The sequence below is a fragment of the Castanea sativa genome, chromosome 10 (genome assembly GCF_040712315.1).
Source record: "Castanea sativa cultivar Marrone di Chiusa Pesio chromosome 10, ASM4071231v1".
NCBI classification, from domain to species: Eukaryota; Viridiplantae; Streptophyta; class Magnoliopsida; order Fagales; family Fagaceae; genus Castanea; species Castanea sativa.
The window spans coordinates 31,325,969-31,352,958 of record NC_134022.1 but is presented as its reverse complement, the minus strand read 5'-3'; the positions used below and the strand labels follow the sequence as shown (position 1 = coordinate 31,352,958).

General features: G+C 35.6%; 3 protein-coding genes across 3 annotated transcripts; 1 reads left to right on the top strand and 2 right to left on the bottom strand.

The window, feature by feature from the left end:
* Window positions 1–9,985: 9,985 nt before the first annotated feature.
* Window positions 9,986–12,021, bottom strand: LOC142613869 (acyl transferase 4-like). The gene is made up of 2 exons (XM_075786384.1): window positions 11,558–12,021; window positions 9,986–11,110 (listed from the first exon to the last, which is right to left on the bottom strand). Exons 1-2 carry the CDS (start codon window positions 11,969–11,971, stop codon window positions 10,259–10,261), a joined length of 1,266 nt encoding a protein of 421 aa, XP_075642499.1. The 5' UTR covers window positions 11,972–12,021; the 3' UTR covers window positions 9,986–10,258.
* Window positions 12,022–14,819: 2,798 nt separating this feature from the next.
* LOC142611569 (two-pore potassium channel 5) lies at window positions 14,820–16,950 on the top strand. Its single transcript, XM_075783638.1, has 2 exons — window positions 14,820–15,934; window positions 16,450–16,950. Exons 1-2 carry the CDS (start codon window positions 14,988–14,990, stop codon window positions 16,580–16,582), a joined length of 1,080 nt encoding a protein of 359 aa, XP_075639753.1. The 5' UTR covers window positions 14,820–14,987; the 3' UTR covers window positions 16,583–16,950.
* Window positions 16,951–18,224: 1,274 nt separating this feature from the next.
* LOC142614173 (uncharacterized) lies at window positions 18,225–19,609 on the bottom strand. The gene has a single exon (XM_075786719.1). The coding sequence runs from the start codon at window positions 19,547–19,549 to the stop codon at window positions 18,341–18,343; it is 1,209 nt and encodes a 402-aa protein (XP_075642834.1). The 5' UTR covers window positions 19,550–19,609; the 3' UTR covers window positions 18,225–18,340.
* Window positions 19,610–26,990: the final 7,381 nt, after the last annotated feature.

The following is a 26,990-nucleotide window of genomic DNA, read 5'->3' as shown; positions in this document are numbered from 1 at the left end:
ACTGTTATCTCATTAATATCTCATTAATTGCCTAAGCTTACACCACACTTTTCACTATTCTTCATGTCTTTTAGCATAACCACTATTTTAGTTTTTTTTTTTTTTTTTAAAGTAAAGACTAATAGTAATAACTAACGAGATAAGACTCTAATAGTATTTTAATTTCCGCTGCATTTAGTTATTTGGTGATTTGTTTGTGCTGTCACGCTCACTGCATGTAAGTAAACCTAATTAATTCACTTGGCTAATTAATTGGTTAATTCATCACAAGGGGTCTACACATTTTTGGCCTATCAAGTGGTATCAAAGCGGACACACTCTTATTAGGGTTTAATATTTACTGTGAGATCCATTGACCCCTGTTGTCATGGCTGCCATTGGCAAGAAAAGATCTATTATTTCAAATACATCTTATCTTTATAATCTCTATTTAATGGAGTGTTTCAGAAAATGCAAGTCTAAAAGTTATTTGAAAGCCATCATGATGATGATTGGAAAAGATCTTAACATGACAAAGAAGAAACTAAACTGCCTCAGACTGAGAATGTGTAGAAGAGTTCATCTGAGAAGGGTGAAGGTTAAAGGTCTTGGTTGTAAACGGCAGATAAAAGAAAACACCATTGCTACAGATCTGTCATTAAAGCATGAAGTGTGCTTTATGATGAAGTATGAGTTCAAGGTAATGGATACACGCTTGTGATACCTTGATAGTGGATGCTCACGACATATGACTGGAGATCGCTCTCTCTTTAAGGTCTTTGAGTCTAAGAAATGTGGTAATGTCACTTTCGGTGATGGAAGCAAATCACAGATTAAAGAAAAGGGAATTATTTCTTTACCTAGACTGCCAGATATTGCAAATGTGCTATACGTAGAAGGTCTGAGAGTGAACTTGTTGAGCATAAGCCAGATATGTGATGAAGATTTCATGGTGCTATTCTCCAAAGGAAAATGTCTTTTGTTGGACGAATCTGGAAAGAAACTCATAAGTGGTGTTCACACTTTAGACAATTGTTATGGTCTGGTACCTGATGCTGATATTGTGTGCAATAGTATTCGTTTGTCAAACGAAGATTTATGGCACCAAAGGATGGGACATGCTAGTTACAAACATCTCTCAATGTGTATCTAAGCATGAATTAGTATTGGGGATGCCAAAGCTCAGTAGAGTGGACAATGTTGTGTGTGGACTGTGCCAGCTTGGGAAACAGACGAAAGCTAAACATCCAGGCACTCAAAAAATTGCTACATCTAGACCATTGGAATTACTACATGTGGATCTCATGGGTTCGACTCAAACTGAGTCTCTTGGGGGAAAGAGATATATAATGGTTGTGGTAAATGACTTTACTAAGTACTCTTGGGTTATTCTTCTAAGATCCAAGTCAGATGCTCCTGAGCACATCAAAGCCTTGTGCACAAGATTGCAAAATGAGAAGAGCTTAAAGGTTGATCGAATTTTCGAAGTGATCATGGCAAAGAATTCGAAAACTCATACATGAAGTCCTTTTGCATTAGATTGGGTATACCTTAAGAATTCTCAGCACCTATTATTCCTCAACAGAATGGTATAGTAGAAAGGAAGAACATGGTGATTCAGGAGATGGCTAGAGCTATGCTGCACAACAAAGGTGTGGCTAGAAACTTATGGGGAGAAGCCGTCAACACTGCATGTCATACGGTTAACAGGGTATATTTCAGACCCAATACTAAAAAGACTCCCTATGAGCTGTGGAAGGGAAGGAAGCCGAATGTCAAGTATTTCAGGATCTTTGGGAGTACTTGCTTCATTCTCAAGGATAGAAATAATGTGGGAAAACTTGACTCTCGAAGCGGTGAAGGAATGTTTTTGGGATACTCCTTCACAAGCAAGGTTTATCGGGTATACAATAAGAGAACCAAGAAAGTGATGGAAACTGTAAATGTTGTTATCGATGAAGCTTCGGAGTCCTGTTCTGAAAATTTTAAAGAGGAAATTCCCAAAGAAATTCTTCCTTCCGAGCTCAAGGACGTTCAACAACCTGCTTCTCCAAGTACTCCCAGTACTTCAAGTGTTGTAGAAGGTTCAATAAACATATCTGCCTCACCTGACTCTAAGTCTCATAAAGAGAAAGGACACTCGTCCAGAATTCAGTTGAATCATTCTCCTGAAACTATTGTGGGAAATATGAATGAACTTACACTGAGGAAACGCACAGTTGATAAATGTGTCGCTAACTTTGTGTCTTATTCATGTTATCTGTCACAGGTTGAACCTACGAAGGTTAAGGAAGCTCTTCAGGATGAAAACTGGGTGGAGGCCATGCATGATGAACTGCTTCAATTTTAAAGAAATGATGTCTGGACATTAGTGCCTAGACTAGAGGGTGAGCACATCATCAACACAAAGTGGATTTTCTACAATAAAACTGATGAGAAGGGCAATGTGATTCGCAATAAGGCTCGTCTTGTGGCTCAAGGATACTCACAAATGGAAGGAGTGGACTATGATGAGACATTTGCTCCAGAGCCCACATGGAGTCCATTAGGATTCTTCTAGCCCTAACATGCCATTTGAAGTTCAAGCTTTACCAAATGGATGTCAAGACTGTCTTCTTAAATGGGTTTCTTACAGAAGATGTCTATGTGGCTCAACCAAAAGGATTCATTGATCCCTATTTTTCGGATCATGTGTTGTACCTTAAAAAGGCACTCTATGGTTTGAAACAAGCCCCCAGAGCTTGGTATGATCGGTTCACACAATACTTAGTGTCACATGGGTTCATAAGAGGAAAGACTGATCAAACTTTCTTCATCAAAAGGGAAGACGGCAAGTTGACAGTTGCTCAAGGCTGTGTTGATGATATCATCTTTGGGTCAACAAAGGATGAACTTGCTCATGATTTCTCTAAACTCATGCAGGCTGAGTTCGAGATAAGCATGATTGGAGAGTTAAATCACTTCCTTGGATTGCTGATCCATCAACAAGAGACAGGTATATTCATATCCCAATCTAAGTATGCTAGAAATCTTGTGAAAAAGTTTGGCTTGAAATCTGCTAGTTCTATTAGAACCCCATGAGTTCTAATGTAAAACTCACTGTTAATGTCCTGGGAAAGAGTGTTGATCCTGTTAGGATTAGTGCCCTTAAATCCTATTGTATGATGTTATATATGATATTATGTATGACATTATGCATGACATGATGTATGACTTAATATTGTGATTGATAAATTTGTTTGATTATAATCTAAAATAATGGTAACATGAATATGAGACATTATTATATAGTCCATGAGATGCATAGTATGTGATTTATGTGAAAAATCACAGAAGATATAAATCACAAGTTCTTTGTAAACTCAGAATTGTAGTTCGTAGTCGGTGATGAAATTGGGCATTTCATCTGCGAAGTCTATAACGTGTCAACTAAGATAATTTGTCTTGATCATGGAAATGAAGATTTCTAGTTGATATGTTGATACGTTGATACGTTTTAAGAGTTAAGACATATTAAACTGGACCGCTGTGAGATTTATTATTCTCCTAACGACTGTCAATTGAATAATAAATCTCACGACTTCTATTTACATGAGCTCTTAATCCTGAGAGGATAATGGACCTGATCATGAAATGTAGGTTACTTTGATATATTCGGAGTGAGATCTAAAGTAATGGTCAAAACCTCAGTATGTTGGGTAGCCACATTTAGTGTTGATGGAACATATATTCTTAAGATGAAATTCATAGTCTCTTAATGGAGATGTAAAATATTCCCTTGAGATAAGTTTAATGGGTTCAGTTATTCAGAGAGTTAGGCCTAACCACTTTGATAAGAAGTTACTAAAGTATATATTTATGAAATTGGATTTCATAAATATATGTTGAATAACTTTAAAGGATTAAACCAGGTACTCAAGGATAAAATGTAATAATTTACAAAGTGGCAGTCTACATTCATGACTTTGTATTACTACAAATATTTTATGAAGGGGTTGCATGTATAATAAAGTCTTGGGATATAATTTATAAATAAGGCCTAGAGTGCAACTATATTTATATAGTGATATTAAATATAGTTAATAGTGACTTTAGACTTGTCAAGAGTTGACAGAAAAGCCCAAGGCCCTTTGAAGCTAGTATCTTATTGGTCCATTTTGGTCCCACTCCAAGCCACAGACTAAAACCCAATTGAAAATACCCAAAAAGCTAGCCCAATTAGATAATCAGTTATAAGGAGAGAAACATAGAGAATTTTAAGATATGAAAAAGAGAGACATCATTGTGAAATGGTGTATATGTGAGTGTTGGACACTCTCTCATTCTCCCTTGAACAAAAACTGATTGAGAGATCACACATCTTGGGCATTAGTGGAATTGGAGTGAAGATTAAAAGTGTTCTCAAGAACTTATGATCTTTGGCTTTGAAATTCACCGCATTAAGGTACACTCTCTTGTTCTTGAATTTTGAAATCTGCAGAGTACATGTTAACAATTGCGAATGAAGTAGATCCGTTAATTTTTACGTTGCGTATGTTTTGTATGAGATACAAATATGTCATTTTCCATCAGATCCATCTCTCTATAGAAGCATGATAGGTAGTCTTCTGTACCTCACTACTAGTAGACTAGACATTAGTTACAGTGTGGGAGTGTGTGCTAGATATCAGGCTAATCCCAAAGAGTCCCATATGACTGCTTTGAAGAAAATCATAAAGTATGTCAAAACTATTGCCGATTTTGGTGTGTGGTACAACAAAGACACAAACGATGTCTTGGCCGGGTATTCGAATGCTGATTGGGCTGGGAATGCTGATGATAGGAAGAGTACTTCTGGGAGTTGTTTTTTTGTGGGTAATAATCTTGTCTCCTGGATGAGTAAAAAGCAAAATTTCATCTCTTTATCCACTGCGGAGATTGAATACATTGTTGTCAGTAACTGTTGCACCTAACTCCTATGGATGCAAAAACTCCTCCATGACTATAGTATTTGTCAAGAACACCTCACTATCTACTATGACAATACTAGTGCCATCAATATCTCTAAGAATCCAGTTCAACATTCTCAAACCAAACACATAGAGATTCGACATCACTTCATTCGTGAGCTTGTTGAAGATGGTACCCTTACTCTTGAGTTCATTCACACTGATGACCAGAAGGCTGATTTGTTCACCAAACCTCTTGATAGCAAATGGTTTGAGTTCCTTCGTCAAACCATTGGTGTTATCTCCATGGAATGATCTTCTCTTCTCCTCTTTCTCTTCATGCATTTGCATCTAGTTTTTATGCATTGCTTTAATTGGCTTGTTTTTGTTTGGTTATTTTTCAGTTTTGTTTTTATTTTGTTTTTTCATTCATAAAAATAAAAAATTGAAAAAAATCAGAAAAATACAAAAACAGTGTGTGTTTGTGTACATTGGTACTTGTGTACCTTGAATGGCCAATAAAACAAAATTTTCTAAATTTTGTATCTCTTGTAGCTTAGATAGCATCTTTGTGCACAACTAAGCAAATAAGCTTTGTGATTCTTTGTTTGTGATAAGTAAGATTAAGTAATCTATTGTACTTAACACTTGTATCACTCTTTTAACAGAACTGACTAAAAAATCCTAAGAAAAAAGCATAAATAATCATCTCACCACTGTTGCCCGCCAATTATGAAATGACATCTATATGCTTCGGCATAGTAAAAGTACAATGTCAAAAAACTTAACATAATTGGGTATTCTCTCTCTTGTATGCCCATGCATGATATGCTTAATAAAAGAAAAATATGCAAAGAAACAATAAAAGCAAAAAGATCAAATGTGATAGTCCCCATCAAACAGTTATGATCTTATGTAAGTTAAATTGATTTACTCATATCTCAAATCGTCATAACATAGAGACACTTATGCAATCTTACGATATTTTCACTCACAACACGAAATATTCTTTGTTACTTTTGATACATGTGCAGGTACAATGTGATTTGCCCATCACAAGGAATACTTATGTTAATGTATGCTCACTAAACTGTCTTAACTTGCTTTTGAAATATAAAATTAGTTAGACTTGTTTAGTGTGTGCGTCTGTGTGTGTGTGTGTGTGTGTGTGTGTGTGTGTGTGTGTGTGTGTTTGGATCTAATTGCATGACATTTTTCTTGTTGAAAGATGTTTTTGAGAGATTAAAATGTTGTTTGGATCTTTGGTTGAGTTGCATGCTTGATTTCATTCATATCTGTGTTTTTCTTCTCTTTGAAAAACTATTTTTAAGTAATCTCGATAGCTCCTCGATAGCTCTCGACCAAATAGGTTATCTATCGAGACTCTTCAGCTTTTCTTTATCGCAATCTCGATTGATCGAGATAGCTATCGAGAAACTTTATGTCTCCTCGATAGCTTCTTGATATCTACCTCGATCCATCAAGCTTCTTTGTTGACAAACCTCTCGTTTGATCCTCAATAGCTGGTTCGATAGTTGAAAAACGCCTCTTTAAAGCTCGATAGCTCTTAATAGCTCTCGATTGATCGAGCTTTATGAAGATGCTATATAAGGAGCCTTCGCAATTTCAGATCTCACTCCCTCGATCTCTCTAGACAGACTTCAAGCTCTTCACCTCCTAAACTTTATTTTCTCTCTCTAAACCTTCATTCCACGTGATTTTCAGCCTATTCTTGCTTCTAATCACTTGGTATGATCTCTCTATCTCTCATTTTTCATGCATTTCATGCATTTAGATCTAGGTTTTGAGTTGTTTAAAATTTTTTGGGGTTTTTCAAAATTGATAAGGTTTTGTGCAATTTTTGGGATAGGTGTTGCTTAAATAAGTTTAATACCTCATGCATTGCATCACACTAGCATTACAACAATGTTTCATGCATTTAAATGTGTGCTTACTTTGCTACTATGCTGTGTGTTGGTAGATTTAGATTGGACTGAGCCCATGATGTTTTATTTTGTGCATGTCACATGTCCATGCATTCTCATGCATATGTACATTAAAATCTATATATTTGGATATATGTGTTGCTTGGTACTTTTCTGATTGTCTCTCTCTTTCTTTCTCCCTCTTATGTTAGTTGCATCATGGCACCTAAGCGTAAATCTGTTCCGTCTTGAAACCCTCTACGTTCCGGGGCATCTTCATCTTCTTCTCCTTTTGACCCTACTCCTTTTCACGTACGGTGCCGTGATAAGAAGGCCAAATCGGACTTCTTTGAGAACTTTTCACGACAAGGCATTCATTCAGAATGCCAAGTCATTCTGTCCGATTTTTCTGACATTGACCTACCCATTGTCATTCACAGTAGGGGTTGGGAGTCTCTTTATGGCATTCCTGTCACATGTCCTTCCGTGATCATACAGGAGTTCTACTCCAATATGCACGGATTTGACACCTCTATACCTCAGTTTGTCACTCATGTTTGAGGTATACAAATGGTAGTTACTCCTGGTATTGTATCCAAGGTACTACACGTTCCTAGGGTAGAGTTTCCTGACTATCCTGGTTGTGAGCGTCTAAGGAATAAGTCCAAAGACAAACTCTCGTCTTGTTTCTGTGAGACACCTTCTCTTTGGGGTGATCGTTAGTTCACCTGTTGCACGACCTTTGCTAAAGGTCCACAGTTTCTTAACATGGTTATGACCTTTGTTCTTCATCCTCTCTCTCACTATAACACTATCACAGAGCCTCATGCTCGCTTTTTGCTTTCCCTCATTGAGGACTCTACCATAAATTTCCCCTCTCACTTCATTCTATCCCTTATAGATGTCTATAGGGATACGACGACTCGTGATAAGCTCATTTTCCCTTCAGCTATCGCGCGGCTCCTTCGCCATTTCTCTGTCTCATATCTTGAGTCTCCCCACTTCTCTTACATATGTGCCGTTGATGCCGTTACCGTTAAGCGGAGTTTCGCACAGCTTCACTTAAGGCGGACTCAGACAAAGACGGTTGCTCCTCCAGCTTCTACCACTCCATCCACCTCCGCTCCTTTGTCTTCAGCGGATGGAGTGAATCTTGAGGCCATCATGGATGCTCGCTTAGACACACTTAATGATGAGTTGTGTCAGGTGAACACTCGTGTGGGTTGTATTGCACGACGACAGGCTGTGATGGGTGGTTTCACGGTTGCTTCTTTTCCAACTCCACCAGAGTTTGAGGATGAGAGTGACGATGGCTCCAGTAGTGATGAGGATGATGATGCTAGCTTGCCTAGTGATGATAAGATGTCTACTTGATGTACTTACTCCTTTGTCACTCGTGACAAAAAGGGGGAGTAGTTTTGAGATGAGAGTAGTCATCCTCATAGGGGGAGGGTTAGTTAGGAGATAGGGGGAGTGTTCTTGAGTGTTCATGAGGGATGTAGTGAGGATTTTGATGTATCTTTTTCTTTTCTTTCTTTTTTAGATATATTCTTCTTGTACCTTAGGTCTTGTGACCATTTTGACATATATTGTACTTATATTTGATTTATATATTTTGATGTATGTTTTTTCACCTATCTCTATATGTGTTGTTTCTTTTCTCTCTTTATACACATGTTTCTTATTTAATTATATGCAATCTTTTATTTCTATTTCACACAATGATGCCTTGATGAGTTTTGTTTAAGTGTTTCAGAAATACAAGTTGTCAAAGTCTTCCTTGTTATGAACTCTCTTCTTGCAAAGTTTTTCAAGAGTGTGTTAGGATAGATTTTATTGTGCTTAACAAGTAAGTATGAGTTGAGTGATTTATGACTTCTCTCATATGTTCATTTATTTGTTGTGGTTTTGTCACGGATTGCCAAAGGGGAAGATTGTTAGGACATATGTAATTGGATGTTAGGAACATATGTCAACATTTCATGTATTGGCTAATCCTTTGACAAAATGAACTTTACTTGTAATTGGGTAGATCTAGGATGTGTTTAATACTTCAAGGAACAAGAGTTCAGGTCTAAGTATTGAAGCCATGCAAGTCTGTCCAAGAATCAAGTAATGAAGTGTTGGATTTTAAAACTCGACAACTAGTATCTATCGAGGTTTTAAAGTTGCTGAAACCCGTGGCTTAACAGCTAGCTCGATAGATGGCTATCTATCAAGGTTTATGAACTCAGTTTTCTGGATTGTTTTTCATCCAATCCGTGAGTATGTGTTTGAGTTTTCTTTTCTCACAACCCTAAACATATATAAGGGTTATTTTAAGGGCTGTATTAGGTTACACGGCCAAGAGCACAATTGCACAATAGCATAATTCATCAAGTGTGATTGGAAACCTAGTTTGCCCTAGTTCTTGAGAAGCTGCTGTGTTTGAACAACGTAGGGTTTTGTGACTGAGCAACTTCATGATCTTCCTATGTTGAAGAACAGAAGAACTTTGCAGCCAACCTCCTTCTTAAGTTGGTGATCAAGTCGCGTACTGGGATCTGTGCACCTTTTGGTTAGTCACGTACTGGGTGTCGTGCAATACAAGGAGAGATTGTCACTATAAAACAAGTCCAATTGAGTATTGGAGTAAGGGTTCAATTGTAAGTTGGTATAAGGTACTAGGATTCTTTTACTTGTAACCACTTGTTTTGATAATAGTGGATTATCGGGAGTGGTGATCTTAAAATCACCTGGTGGGGTTTTTACTGTGTAGGTTTTCCCCATTCGTAAAGAAATCACCGTGTCAAATTTAATTTCCACTGCATTTAGTTATTTTGAGATTTGTTTGTGCTGCCACGCTCACTGCATGTAATTGAACCTAATTAATTCACTTGGCTAATTAATTGGTTAATTCATCATAAGGGGTCAACACATTTTTCGCCTATCATTTAATATCTCAAAATATATATATTTCTTTACTCTAATTTAGTTTACTTTTTCTTTATAATTTATGTAGAACATTATTCAAAACTCTTTTACATAAAATATCACAAAATTATCTGTACATCGCACGGGCAACTACTAATTTTTGTTAACAATAGTATTTACTATTTAGACATATACATATAGACACACATATGTGAGATAAATGTATCATCTAAATAGAAGTGCATAAAATTCCTACTTAGTTTATTTTTTTCCCCCCTTAAGAGAATGATTCTCGAACTCAGATTCACGACATATAAGTTTAGGGGAAGATTCTTGCCATCACACCAAGTCCAACAAGGCCTATTATTTATTACACAAAATACCTTGATTTTATGCTTTATTTATCCCTGATCAATGTAGCTAAAGGAAGCAAAGGGGTTCAAGGATTTTGAAATGGTCTAGACCACTGGAATTATACTTTTGGATCTTTTTCGGGGAAGATTCATGTTATTGTCAAGTCGTCATCTGATTGAGGAAAGGTTGGCGATGAGCCTCCTCCACGCACCATGTCATCAATCGAGCACCTTTCATTGGCAAAGGCAAGGACCCCACAATACCAACTGGTATGATGCTTGAGCCTTGGATTGGAACAATGTGGACTGGCGGGCCCCACCCGTAGTCTACTTGGTTGAATCCCAGTCTGCCCCACTCCGATATGAATAGTGTGGTGTAAGCAAGTGGTGGTGCAAATGGGTCTTCACCATCTTTGATAGACTCACCCTTCATGTACTTGTCAAACTTAGCTGGGAGCTTAGCCTTTGCTTCTTGGATCAGCTTCACAACATCAGAAATTGATGCCTGCGTGAGTGACTCACTTGAAGCTGTAATTGTCACTGGGAAGAAGCAGTTGCCATAGAAACCGTTTGGCAAGGGAGGGTTCAAGAGCTGGCGGCAATTTGCAAAGAACACAAGCTTGAGTTCAGTATCTTGCTTAAAGTTTATAGCTTGTGTTCGACGGCTCCAAAATTTGGCAGCAACAACTTCGAAAGAAGAGCAAGTGTGTCCAGTTGATTGACGAAATTCTTGTTTGAGCTGGTTGATGTGATCTAGCGTTATGTCTACATTTGCATGGTTGAGTGTATAGTTGGGCATTGGTGGTGGTAGGTTTGGCAATGGAGTGACCTTTGCTTGTTCAGGTGGTGGTGGAAAAAAATCCCTTTGCCACACCGGTGCAGTGCTTAGATGCTCGGCACCTCTAGCCAGCTCGCTAATCGCATTTAGAAATTGTGCAGCCCCTAGGCCATCACATATGCTATGGCAGAATATGAGGCCTATCACGAAACCACCGCATGCAAATTGTGTCACCTGAAAATAACATATCAATGAAATTATTTTAAAATTTGACTTGTGTCTAGTGTTTTATATACTAAATGTGACACAGACACGACACGTGTCTTAAAATAACCACGTATCAATTTGTATTGTGTATAAAATACAAAAATACTGAACGAAAGTTTTATCCATTGAGCTAAAAACAAGAAAACTATTTAGTCCACTTAACTTTATCTTTTTTTTTTTTTTTTTTGAATTTAGAATTAGTTGACTTAGCCCACATCCCTTGTATCAAATAAGCATGTGTCATTAATTAGCGTCTTTCTAACTACTTTTCTTGTGGTTCTAGCTAGCAGTTTGTTCCATGTTTAGCTAATCAACATTGAGTTTAGCAAATACTAGGGCTAGAGTTTCTTTCCAACTTAATTTTGAAGATAATTCGAATAAAATGAATTGGTTATAACTTATCGGAATATTTACCTGCACTTGCACAAGTGGGTCTATGCCTTCATTCTCTGGGATATGATCAGGTAGAAGCTCATCATATGGGATGGATGCAATATCATCGTCCAAGTAATTGACACCATATAGGGTACAATCAGCAGACGCTTCAACAAACCACACTCCTTCTCCAGAGCATTCAATTTGGAGTTGACCTTGGCTTGACTCTTTCAACTTTCCAGCAAGAGGGTAGTAAGGAACCAAAGCCTTGGACAAAGCTTCTCTTATAACTCGTGCTACCTCAGGGCCATGCCTAAACACATGCAACGTTCGAGCATTGCATCTTAGAACTGGTAGTCTATCAATGATAGATAGATCAAGTAGTGAGCCTTGTGGTGTCTTTTCCGATGGCCTAACCAGGCTTCTGCTTGATCTGATTACAGAGAAAGTCATTATGGGAAGATTGGCTGGCTGAATAAGGGTGGGCTAGCAAGTATAAGAATACCATTTTGCTATGTGATCGAGTGGAAATATATATGGGGTATATTTTAAAATATGAACTCCTTGGCTTGAATTCTAATCATGGTTTGGTGGATCATTCCGCAAATAAAAAACTATGGCTTGGTAAATTTCTAAGCAAAATGATATATTTTTTTATTTTCTGTGTTAGGTATACTCTCATGGAGTATTTTATACTTTTAGTAATTTATATGTGTTAGTTACTTTCAATCTTTGACAATTTGCTATTGAAAATTACATTACACTACTGGTACAGTGACACTATCAAATCTTTTTTGACTCTAATTGCAATTGTGGAAAGTTTGTTCGCGTAGACCTATCTTCACGCATAGGTCCAACATTGCTTCAAGATATCTTCTTTATTTGGGGCTGTTTGCTTATTTAAAGAACATCAACATGTTGAACATATATGTGGCTTCTCAGTTGTTTTGTATATCTCTGTCATGTCTTCTTGTAGCAGCTTCCCAAAATGGAGAGAATGCATCCATCGCATCTTTTGAAAAGTAATTTAGACCCAGAATTGATCATGCATGGATTATTGACTAGAAATCCAATTATACCAAATTCAATTAGGTTTTAACAATTAAAACATTAAACATAAGTCGTGTCACCAATTAAAAAGAATAGAATTTTCGGGCATCTATAGGTTTCAAAGAGTTCAAGTTGATTATTTAAAGACTCCAAAAGTTCCAAAAGTTTATTTCAGTTCCATAAAACTTAGGGCTTAAATGTTACTGAGGAACACTTCAACAACTTGTTTGATCATTTCAAACTTCACAAGTCAATCATGAATGAATTGAATTGGTATTTTGTGTCTTGTGTTTATATTGTGTATTAGGACCACGTGATGTTTCTTAATTTGATCCTTTTGAGTTGGCTTAAAGCTTAAACGATGGGCCTGTTGTTCTGCCTGGCGTATGAATTCTGTTTTTTTTTTTTTTTTTTTTTGTAAAATATGAATTCTGTTGTATACTTTTGTTTTGGTTTTTAAATATATACTTATGGAATTTATATATGTGTGTACAAAATTTTGTTGTTGACAGATATGATACTTTATAACTTATTTGTTTCATGATTATTATTCTTTATTATTAAACTAAGATACCAATTAATTTTTGGTATATATGAGATTAGATTAGAATCATGTCCTATGATCTTACTCTTATTACTTGAGATAATTCTAGTATAAAGTATAAACACTACAATCGTACTCTTACATAATTTTGGGATCAGCAAGAAAGTGATAACTGGAGCAAGAGCAATGTCATTCTCTGCACAAGTAGTGCAAATAAACAATAGAAGGTTAGCAAAAAAATGCTATGACCATTATAGACCAACATCATATTCCATTGTCTTTCATATTTTTAATTATGAGTAATATTTATTAAACATAAACTGTTTTACATAGTTTAACACATTTTCAAAAACCGATCAAAATTACCATCGCACACCCTTGATGCGATGGTCACTCCACAAATATAAGTGCTTGTGGAGTGTAGGGGGCAAGGGTCGGAGTTCAAGTCTCCAGAAAGGAGCTTCACACACACATTTACACTTAGATTAGGCTAGAGTAGAATTCTATCTTGTAAAAAAAAAAAAAAAACAATCAAAATTATTGCATTCCTTTATGAACTTCTAAATGAAGTGCAAATATGCTTTTTTTTGTTGATGTATTAATATTCCTCCTTAAATGAACATAATTAAGTAGTTTCAATTAATACAACAATGAAGTACAAGATTCATGAGACTAATGGTAAAAAGAAAAAATATATATTAAAAAATTAATTCTAAAAGGACAGAAAAAACTCACGTGTAATAATAAACGTTAACCAGTCTTACTACTTGTAAAGGTATGTAATGTGATGCTTGTATTATATGTTCACGAAATTAGATTGTTAGGGAAAAATGACTTAAACTAAAATTATCGGAAAAAATTTAAGAATTTTATAGTTCAACTATCACATTTTTATATTTCTAATATCTCATTCCCTATTATTGTAATTAAAAATTACAAAAAAAATAAAATAAAAACAAAAAACTAGTGGGAAAAAATACGTAAATATAGTAAATGGTGGAACTTGTCTAATGGACAACTCTCAATCATTAAGCAATGCTAGTGCCATAACAAAATTCACAATTTTTGTCATAATTTACCTATGTAATGAGTCATGAGTGATGAATTGTAGACCTATATAAACTCACCGCTTTTATTCCACTACTCACTACTCTCTATCTGAGTAAGTTGCGACAAAGTTGCTGGTTTTGTTGTGGTATTAACATTATTTTTATTAATAAAGTTTCTCTCTAAACTAATTTGAAAAAAAAAATCCTTTAAACACTCGCTAAAAAATTAATATAGTTACATATTTTGAAAATTTATCCGCTGGATTACATATTTTTTATGTTATTAACACACCTGTCAAATTTCATTCAAACTAAATGTTAATTACTATTCAATCGAGATAAACATACTTTTTATGTATAATTTAATAATGCAAAAACTTAAAATTTAAATATTTAATTTAAATATATAACTATTAATTTTTAATTTTCTTAAGGTTTTAGATTAATAAGTTATATAATAAGAATATATTCAATTAAAAATAAAAATAAAAAGATTCCCTAGTCTTAATCATTTGGTGTTGACTATGATTAGGCATTTTATTTGTCCTAATATATTGGGTGGGCTGTTCCTCGAAAAAAGAAAAAAAGAAATATATATATATATATATATGGGGTGGGCCCAGAAACCGTAAGATGGACCTCTCTGATCTCTTTCAGTCTGATTTCTCTGGCATGAGGTTGAATGAATGATCAATGATCAAGCATCAAATAAAATCAATCCACTTCACCCAATCAAGTTCACAAGCCCACCACCTACCACACACTGATCTGTAAAGAGAACAAAAAAAATAAAAAAAGAGCACTTTTTTACACTCCATTTTCCCAGATGGAAAATGAGCCTTTTCTAGCCACCCAAACAAGGCCCCAACTCCAACCCATCCTCGAAGTTGAAGAAGATCCAGATGTGTCATCGACCCACATGAAGAAATCGAATTCGGGTCTGGGTGGCCTGCACCGTTGCAGGACAGCTCCAGCCATGGCTGTCATGCGAGACCTCAAACCAAAGACACCCCAGATTCCAAAACCAGAGTCTGATGACGCCAACTTCATCATCAGGCAAGCCATTTTCTTGCTTTTCATATATCTCTCTCTTGGAGTTTTAATATACTATTTCAACAAGGATAACTTCTCAGGTTTTGAAACCCATCCGGTTGTTGATGCCCTTTATTTTTGTATAGTCACTATGTGTACCATTGGTTTCGGTGACATAACTCCACTAACACCAGCTACAAAGGTCTTTGCTTGTGTGTTTGTGTTGGTAGGTTTTGCTTTCTTTCATATTTTGCTTAGTGGGGTTGTGAATTATGTGCTAGATTTGCAAGAGAACATGATTTTGACTGGGATCAAAATGAATAGTAAGCGCCAACAACAAGGGTTTTCAGCTGGGGACTGTATTGTTGATGTAGAAAAGGGTAGGATGAGAATTAGGCTTAAGGTTGGTTTGGCACTTGGTGTAGTGGTGTTAAGTATTGGGATGGGAACTTTGGTGTTGTATTTTGTGGAGGATTTGGATTGGATTGATTCAGTTTATTTGTCAGTTATGTCTGTTACCACAGTTGGGTATGGTGATAGGGCCTTCAAGACGCTGCCGGGGCGGTTGTTCGCCGTGGTTTGGCTTTTGTTTTCGACGCTGATGGTGGCACGGGCGTTTCTGTATTTGGTGGAGGCCAGGATTGATAAGAGGCACAGAAGTATTGCTAAGTGGGTGTTGTCTAGGGATATAACAGTTCAGGATTTGCTTGCTGCGGACGTCAATAACAATGGTTTCATTAGGTGGGATCTCTGTAATTCTAACCCAATGTTTGCTAATTGCTGTTTTAGATTTCTTTTTTTTTTTTTCCCAATAATTAGAGAAGTGACCAATGAATTAATTTTGAACATAGGATTGGATGCCTTTGGTCTCCTGTGAATTGCAATTTGGTTTGGCACCATTGCAAGCATGTAAATTTGATCATTTATTTGTTTCCGCTATTCGAAAATCAAGTTTCTGGTTTTTGATCGACAATAATGGGTTTTAAATTGGTTTTGAGTATGGAACTAAGCTAATCAATTATGTTTTGTATGTTGCCAATTTAATGGTGCCAGACAGTTGTCACATGTGTGATAATAGCTTATCAATTTGATGATTATGCTAACCTAATTGGAATCAAGCACCTCGTTACTGGCTTATAGATGTAGACAAGACTACTAAAAGCTTGTCTGTTTATATAGCATTTCAATTATTATTTCTTAATTTTCTTCTTCTTCATGTAGAAATCAACACTGAATATTTCCCTTATTTGTTTTAGCAAATCAGAGTATGTAATTTACAAGCTCAAAGAGATGGGAAAGATTGGGGAGAAAGATATATTGCTGATCTGCGATCACTTCAGTAAGCTTGATCGCAACAACTCTGGGAAGATAACACTGCCAGATCTATAGGAACCTTGTGACTGCGAGAAATATGAAGTCTGAAGTCTGGTTCTATTCTTTAGATGGAAGAAATGTATTGTTTCTCTCATATTGGGAGAGGAGGTGCACAAGGGACCACCCATTCACATATTATGTAAATCTTGTTAGTTTTTTTTCTTCTTCCATTGATACTTGTAAAGGTTTCAAGTCATATAGGAACAGTGAAAAACAGAAGCAATGGGATAAGTCCCCCTTCTATCATAGGTTCTCTTACAGCCATTAAATTGAGAGGTTGCTATGGAGGGTTTGAATTGTATAATGTAGATTTGACACTAATAATTCAAGTAGTCAACGAGGAAAGTAAACGATCTTGGGATGATCTTACTTCTAATTCTAAACCACTGTTCTCCTCTATATTGGTTATATAGATATATATCGAGTGAGCTCTTTATATTAATGTTTAGGATTAGAAATAAGTGGATTTTAAAGTAATAGATATAGATGGTTTTGAATTCTATAAACAGACTCCATCATAAAATGCCATTGATCCCACAGAGCACATCATTGGTGTGAAAGGATGATAGAGCAAATGCTGATAACCTTCTCACTTAAAATGGCATTTCTTCACCCCCTTTCTTTGAGAACTCACATAGATCTGTGTAGCAGTGTTCTTTTCTTCCAATGCCTTGCTGTATCGTGCTTCTGATTGAAGGCTTCATATAGTGGAGGTGGAGTTTGAGAATACTACACCTCAATTATAATAATAGTACATTCCTCAATAATAACCGTTCTTTTAAGAACTAGCTCGAATTATATTCTGACCCCCAAAGAAAAAAATCTGAAAATATTGATAATTTGTAGCCAGCAGTACTCTCAGCAAACAGAGGCCTAAGTCACGTTTGTGATGCAAATCAAGGAGTCTACTCTAAAAACCTCAAACTATCATGCTTGAGGGGAGTGGGGGAAAGTGCATAAAATATCTCTAATTATATTCTGACCCTAAAAAAAAAAAGCTCAAGATATTGGCACATTTGTGGCCAGCTGCACTCTAGAGCAAAACAGGGCCTAAATCATGTTTGTGATGCAAATCAAGTAGCCTAAACAACACAAAAATCATGCCTGAGGGAATGGGGGAACCAGCAACAACGAGTGGCCAAAGAATAACAGAACCCTATCAAATTCACCTGAATCCAACAATGGGACTCAGCCCCTACACAATCTTCTCCAATGACATAGTTCCATACATGGTAATTGGTTTTGACAGCATGTGTTGGGACTATATTGCCAAAAGCATCAATGTATCTAGTTGTGGTGTGCATTACTGCCCACTTCAATGGCTCACTGTATAACCTGGTCTTAGTTTTTTCTGAGAGAGAATTAATTAAATTTTCCTCAAAGTGAAACATTCAATCATGCAGATTGCATTCAGACATTGTTTCACCTTAACTATTGAACCAAGGGATACGGATTGTCACTCCAAACCTGGCAGCTTCCCAAACTCAAGTTATGAAATCAGTTATGTACAAAGTAAAACGAAAAAGAATAGGAAGGCTATGTAAGTTTTATCTTGAACAGTGAAATCGGCGTTCACAAAACCCACCATATTTCCATCCTATATGATCACTTCAGGGGAAAAAAAATCTTAATTGACCAAAAGACACTGCCAATCAAATTAAGCATGAGAAACTAGCACCCTATTTCAGTTGAGTTTAACATTCCATAAATCTAACAGAATTCAAGACTAAACTAAATTGAATTACCAAATGCAGATAAAAATGACCAGCAGGACTATTCTTTTCTACTTTCTGTGGAGTTCGAAATATTGCCATCACTGGAATCATTCCCCATCTCGCCATCACTATAATCATTCCCCATCGTGTTCTGTCCATTATTGGGAGCATTCCCAATCATGTTCTTGTACATGGTGAGAGCTTGAGCCATCATGCTAGATGGTTCAGAGACATTGCTAGGTAGGAGCACTGTGGTGCTTTGCTTAGCAATCTTGCTAAATGCATCAATATACTGCTCAGCAATTCTCAAACTCACAGCCTCTACACCACCACTTTCCTGAATAGCCTTTGACACCACCTCAATCCCCTGTGCCGTGGCTTTGGCTCTGGCAAGAATTGCCTCTGCCTCGCCATGTGCTCTATTTATCTGATCCATCTTTGCAGCCTCCGATTTCAAGATTACTGAGTTCTTCTGCCCTTCAGCGATGTTAATGTTGGATTGCCTCTCACCTTCCGAGTCAAGCACTAGAGCCCTCTTCTTGCGTTCCGCCTCAGCTTGCATCTCCATCACTCTTCTCACCCCTTTAGGTGGCGATATGTCTCTGATTTCATACCGAAGACACTGTAAGCCCCAGCTCGTAGCGGCCTCATTGATAGCATCCACAATCTTCTCATTCAATGCATCTCTTTCAGCAAAGGTCCTGTCAAGTGTCATTTTCCCAAGCTCACTACGCATTGTTGTCTGTGCAATCTGAGTAATAGCATAAATAGGATCTTCAACACCATAAGAAGCTCGCTCTGGATCGACAACTTTCACATAAAGTACCCCATCAATGCTGATAGTAACATTGTCTTTGGTAATAGCAGATTGGTCACCAATGGGAATAGCCTCTTCTTTCAAGGAGTGTGCGTATGCAATCTTATCAATGAAAGGAACGAGAAAGTTGATTCCAGGCTTAAGAATCCTCTGAAACTTTCCAAACCTTTCAATTATATAAGCTCTCTTCTCAGGGACGATTTGGATAATCTTGTTCCTGGGAGGCTTAATCTGGTGAGCACGTCTGGGGTCTCTGGAACTAAAAAAATTACGGACTGAGGATTGGTATGGAGTTGGGAGGAGAGGAGATTGAGTGGTGGACTGAGTGTCGAGGAGATAGGGTTGCCTGAGAAGCAAGGAAGACGAGGTTGTAAGCGCCCTGAAACTTGAGGCCATGTCTACATGGTGTTTCAAAGATTTCAGGCTGTGAAGGTTACTGGGTTTCAACATCTTTGGCCTCTTCTTCTTCTTCTCTGGTGTGAAATTTGAACTGCTCTGGTTCTATTTGTTTTTGTTCTTTCTCTTGCTAGGGTTTTGTATGAGTTATTCTAAGAGTGATACGCAAGTCTTAAACCCTGTCCTTAAACCCTTCAACAAGTAAATAAGGGTTTTTTATTGTCTACGGTATCAGCATGTGCTGGAATTGAAGAGGCATCTTGTTTTGTGTGTGGGACCTGCATGGGAAAGATTGCAAGGAACGGTTCTGATCCATTCAAGGCCAGATGCAATGCTAGAATGCTGCAGAGAATGAAATCCTAGGAGACTCCTTCTCTAAGGTTTTTGAGTAACTCGTATATGTGATATGTCTATCTAAACTACAATTTCTACCATGCTCTAATTTTTTTACTAGGGTATAGAAGTAAAGCCATTAGGCCATGTTAAATTTTGGATAATGATTAAATTTATATTTTCTATTAAATTGAATTTTTGGGACAGTCAATCATTATTCTGTACATTCATTTAATTTTGTCACTAAAATCTTGTGTAAGATACTATTTATAGCTAGACTAATACTATGGCAGTATCTTTTCACAATTTTTTTTTTCTTTCAATTTCATAACCATTTGAATTAATGACCCAAAAGAGTAGGTGTGAGTTCTTTTTTATAAGCAAGTAGTATGCTCTGACAATGTATAAATTAATTAAAAATTCTATATAAACAATATAGATATTTTCAAAATAACATTGAAACTTTAATCAGCCACTTGAAACTTTAGTAGAGTTATATCTGGATTAAATTATCGGACTGCAAAATATGTTGAACTACTTGGTGTAATTATGTAAGGATGGTATGTAATGTGTAAATTTTATAATATTAAAATTTAAAAATAATTATGATAGATGAAAATAATAATTCAAATTATTTTAAAATTCTTTAATTTTATTTCAAATAAAATTTTAGTTGGAGTAAGAATTTTTAATTTCTCGAGTCTTGGCTAATAGAGTTTTATTTAAACTAAACTATATTAGAGTAGACTTTTAAAATTTCTTTAAAGTTAGCTAATAAACTTTTTTTTAACCTAAAGTGAACTATCCTAATTAATGAGAATTTAATCGTTTGTTGCAAAACTAATATAGCCATTTAGCCTTTTAGCGTAATCTTAGCTTAGTTTTTCTCATGTCCGTAGATAAAGTAATTTTGTAACTCATAAGCTGACTAGATATATGAGTGATTTATTTGTGTGGATAGAGGATATTCCATCACACATCAATAATGTACTCATAGCTTATTTTAGCTACTTTTCTTTTTAATGATAATGATTAGTATTCTTCTCCAAAAAGATAAAAGAAAATAATCTATCATATTTGTTTATACAAAAAAAAAAAAATTAACGTACTTATTCTAAAAAAAGAAGCATAAAGATATATTTGGGGTTAATTTAGTCCATCATAATCTTGGAATTTTCAAAGATTAAAACTTTTTTTTTTTAACTTAGGGATTTCCCCCTTTTAATTTGGAGGGGAAAGCATAATCGCTCCAGGATTGAGTTTTTTTTTTTTTCAATCCTATATGTGTAGTATATTATATTATACACGTACGTATGTAACATATTTCTATAAAAAAAAAAATGAAAAGTAGAGAATTTCCATTTTTGAAAGTACTATAAATATAGTATTAACTATTTCCCATATTATATTTGTATACAAATAGTCCAAACTTAAATATTATTAACTTAATTTGCTTTAAGTAAAACTATTTGATTAAAATTAAATGATTAATTTTTTCAAGATATTTAAAAGAAGTTTCATTATTTATTTTAAATTATTCTATAGTTTTTTATTTAATTTATTGTTCATAAAAACTTAGGCTTACACTGTGTACTTGTCATGTAATTTCAAGTAACTATGGGCGTGTGTGTGTGTATATATATATTATTTTAAAGTGTGATGAAAATTTGAAAACATGTATACTAAATACAATAAATTACTACATTAGAGGACTAACTTAGTTGTTAGGTATAATACCTTATAAAATTATAGTAAAATAACATAATATTTTACTAAATTGAAATATAATAATGGAAATAATATGGTATTTATAGGCATTCCTCTACAATATATTGTTTGTACTTCTATTTTCCTTTTTCATTTTCATATTTATTTTAAAATATTTTTAAAACTTGGACTGAATGATTTATGTTTAATGTCAAATAAACTTTGTATTAAGAGAAAGGAGGCAAAAAAAAAGGAGGAACCTTATTTCATTTGCACAACAAGAGTTGAAAATAGAGAATAGAATAGAATAAAATAGAAGAGATGGGGATGGGGATGATTCCTTCTCGAATACATGAGGAAACTCAATTAGCGATAGTAACATCAGGCTCATCTAAATAAGATTTTTCTAAAAATTATAGCTAAACCTATTTAAATGGTGTGTGCATCAAACTCACAATTCTCGTGGAAAAATAACAAATGAACAATATATCAATACATTTATTAAGGTATTGTTCACCAAAACACCCAATTTTTTTTTTTTATTCATATTCTCTCTCTCTAATCCACAGTTCAGTGGTGATGTGTGAACTAAGGTGACCAAACACCACATCTCACATTATGCCTTACTAACAAAAACGATACCTATTACTAACAAATAAATATAAATCTCAACTAGTTTTTAATTGTTAAAGATATATAGTACATATTAACCCAATGTTATAGACCCAAGCCCATACTTACTTATACTAGCAGTTTATGATTTAGTCGCCTATATATACTCATGTTAGGGTTCATTGTAACACATGTCATTGTACTACACTCTTATATATTAAAGATGTGGTCCTTAAGGTAGTCCTTAAGGTAGTCATTAAGGTATTCCTCTATGGATGTAGGCTGACAAGGCTAAACAACGTAACCTTCGTGTTCTCAGTATTTTTATTCTATACTTCCCATTCTGCATCCATTCTAGCATATACAACATAGTATAACACATTGCGTTGCTAATATATATTTAACATGGTATCAAAGTCAAACTTCGTTCTTGGCATCAAATAAACATCTCTACACAACAAACAAGATTCCCGCACGCGCAACACAAATCTACAACAGTGCCCACGCCTTCTTTCAGACCTGGGCCTATAGCATCACATAGCTCCCACGGAAACTCTGTTGCTACCTCACCGCTAGGTCTATGATCTTTCAAGCAAGCCGTGCCACTCACCTATCAAATTTGTGCACATCAAGCCTTTGCCTAATGAAACCAACAATATAGACGTGCTCCACAGCATATCGCAAGAAAAACCTAGAAGTCTGGCTTCCATCAGCATTCGTACTTGCCCCCACTAGCTGACAAAGCCTCTAGTATCTCCTCCCACACGCCACCGAAAATTATCGGATCCCACGCCTTCTTTCAGATCTAGGCCTATAGCATCACACAGCTCCCACGGAAACTCTGTTGCTACCTCACCGCTAGGTCTATGATCTCTCAAGCAAGCCGTGCCACTCACCTATCAAATCTGTGCACATCAAGCCTTTGCCTAATGAAACCAACAATACAGACGTGGTCCACGGCATATCACGAGAAAAACCTAGAAGTTTGGCTTCCATCAGCATTCGCACTTGCCCCCACTCGCTGACAAAGCCTCTGGTATCTCCTCCCACATGCCACCGAAAATTATCGAATCCCAGATTGGATTATGGTACACGCACTGCTCTGTCGGCCTCATAGCCCTCCGATCTACAAAACGTGAGAAGTCTAGCCACCGATCTCGCTCACACACACCGCCAGGGTTTTTGGTTTCTCCTCCACGCGCCAGTGGACATTGCACACACCAGCCATGCGCCGAAAACCTCTGATGTCATCCTGACGTCATCTGATGACGTCATCTAGCCACGTTAGCTCCACGCAAGCCCTAGCCACGCCGGCCCTAGCCACGTTGGCCCTAGTCCAAGTCAGTGCCACGTCATCAAGATGATGTCAACCTCTCTACAACCCGATTTGGAAACTTGGAACCAACCCAGACCATGTAGCTTTTGATTGACAATTGACTTTGACTAGGATTTGTTGACTGACTTTCGTTTGTTAAAGATATATAATACATATTAGCCTTAATATGTATTATATATATCTTTTTTTGGTAAACATGTATTATATATATCTAACATATTATTATATATTTCTAACATTAATAATGAGTTCATATACATAGTATAAGAGTACTAAGTTCATATACCTAGTTGGGTTAAAGATACCAAGATTGAACGCCAAACAAAATCAAATTTGAAGAGAGAGAAGCAGAAAATGGCTTTGAATCCTATGTTCCAACCTGATATCAAACTCAATGGCCTTCCATGGTGGTGCATTGTGTCACAAGTTGGTGGTACTCTGGCAATCTAGTAGAGTGTTCTTTGATTATAATGTTTGGTTTCTAGTGTGTGTATGTGTGTGTTTGTTTTTTTTGCTATGAGTTTTTGGTTTGGTGGCTCTATGGTTGTTAAAATAAATTGTTTTGGGGAATGATTTGGTGAAAAAAAAAAGAATATATTTTTAGAGAGAGGAAGCAGTATTAAAATGTAATCTATATATATAATAATAGGTGAAATTAAGAAAAACTTAAATTAGAATTTCAAATTAGAGTTTCAATTTTGTGTCATGTGTCCTAAATTATTTATTCTTAAAGAATTTTATTTCTTAATTTTAGAATCAAATGTAGGAACACATTATAAATATTCATCCAAATGAGCTATTAAGTACAAAAGCCAAACCACTGCGCATCCTTGGTGCGATGGTCACTCCACAAATATAAATGTTTGTGGGGTGTGGGGGACAAGGGTCGGGGTTCAAGTCTTCAGAAATGAACTTCACACACATATACACTGAAATTAGGTTAGAGTAGAATTCTATCTTGTATCATCAAAAAAAAAAAAAGTACAAAAACCAAAGAGTCTAAAATAAATGAATCGTAAAAAAAAAAGATTAGAAAAAATACTTCACAATAATAAATAAATAAATAAACATAGACAATTTACATTTTATACCTAATAATATCCTAACAAAATTTTTTAAAGAGTTAATGAAATATAAAAATAACTATCAATAGTATTTAAATTATATATATAAGAATTATATTATGTATTTTATGATATACATGAAATTATAAGCTAGTAGTAATAGAGTATTGAGATTCATGCAATTGTTTGTGAATATTAGATTAGGTTAGCTAACAAAACTGAACAAATTTGACTAAAAATATATTGATGCTAATGTGAATGTGCATTGTGTGCTGCAGAGTTGGACAATAAACAAGAAAACAAAGACTAAAAAAGAAATTGAGTAACTATAATTGACATTCAATGGTATACTATTAACTATGGGCGTAGAGGAAGAGATCGATCAATAATCAATCCCAACCAATATATACTGCCAAAAATAATTAATCAAATGGCTTGACCGACGTTTATTCTGAGCTGTGGCCCACAACTTGTAGACCGTGTAGTACCCGTGTGGCTAATGACTAATGACTAATGAGTAAAGATGGGGCTAGAAACTAGAAAGTAGAAACCCTTTTATTGTCTTTGTCTGCCTGTCGATTTCAATTTCAACCAACCAGGTGTTGTAGGTGAACTAATAACCACTCCATAATAAATTAATTATACATTACTACACTACTCCTAGTACATGAAATTTTTGAAATAGAGGTCTATTAAATTAACCCTCAACTTACTTCATATGATTCATTTTTATGTAGTTTTTTTATCTTAATTCTGACACAAAAATTATGTTTGTACCTCAAGGCCAAAGGAATTCTTCTAACCAATAATCTTTTTTGTTTTTTTTTTTTTGGTGGTGTGCATATACAATGAAAAGATAACAAAATCAAAACACTACCCAAAATCAGAAGTTGGTAGTCACGAACAATTGAACATATGATGAGTAAATAGAAGAAAGCAAGGAAAATAGGTGGTCAAAAACATCTTCTTCTTTTTTCTTTTCTTTTTTTCAAAACAAAAGTGTGAAAGAAAAGATCTAGTCATGACAACTATTATTAAGACTTAGCGTACAATGTACACATAACCCCCCCCCCCCCCCCCCCCCCCCCCCCCCCCCCAAACAAAAAACAAAAAAAACCTCACTTGGTGTGAATTCAAAGGAGTTTGAAGCCTATGTTGCAAGTTGCAACTCGCAAGGGAAGAAAAATTTCATGGCCAACTGGATAAACACAAGCTACCTCCACCACATTGATTTGGCTGGTTTGCTAGAGCTCCAAGTGAACCTTCCCATACGTTCAATTTTTATTTCATTTTGTCAAGGAAGTTTGGTCTGCAATAATATTTCCCATGAGCTTCAAATGTTACATTTCCTAAGGTTTTAATACTCATTGAGCCAAAAAAATTGACATTTTCTTCTACAAATATCAATTACTTAGATTATCATGATCTCTCTCGTACGTATTGTATGAGAAACATGCAAGTAAAAAAATGATTGATGGCTGCAACGCAGAGCAACCCAGGTGGAGTGGAGGAGTCAATTTGCATGAGTCATCTTCATCTGTTTAGATGTATTATTTGCCTTTTGAATAGTGTTACGCACCACCTAATTCGCTACCTGTTTCCTTATTATATCCATGATCCTCGAGACATTAGTTTTGGTGATGTACTCTCATACGTTTAGTTTGACAAATTTGAGTTCGTTCTTAGCCAATTCTACGTAACATTTGAGGATTTGAATTGAACCCTTTTGTGGAAACAATCACCCCAGATGTAATTTGAAAGAATAATATTCAATGCTTAGAAATCGATAATCATTATGTTTGTGAATGCAAGAAGTCCATATGGACTAAGCAAAACCTATATACATTTGAGTGGAAATTGAAGATTTGGTACCAGATAAGATAATCATCACCCTCTAATCTAGAAGTACGTGGGCCACTGATTTAGCCATGCGAGTAATTTTATCAGACTACTCATCAGTGCCTCAATGGTTGGAAAAGCCTTCCACTAAGGCAGACAAAAGGATAAGAACCTGGCCCTTTTTCCTGAAAAATCAGCCTGGGTAGGGTGTTGGGGAGAAACCAATTTGCAGACCTTTTGGACAGTTATCATTAGTATATGAGACTATGATTAACATGGTGAAAGATTCTCTTCATTAACCTACTTTATTATTCAGATTAGATACGACAAATCTAACATTGTATTCGGTGTTACTTTATTTAAAATTTAAAATGATATGATATGTCTTTCCTCTAAAAAAAAAAATCCCTTCCCATTTGAAATGAATAAAGTTTCAAGGTTAATATTAAAAATGACAAGTCACCCTTTCAAAAAAAAAAAAAAAATGACAAGTCACAATATTTAAAATTTTAAATAACATGTTAGTTTGTAGTGGCTCAATCTAAGGAATAAAATTTTAACACAGAAATTTACTTTCTCTGTTTCATTGAAATTGAGAAGATCC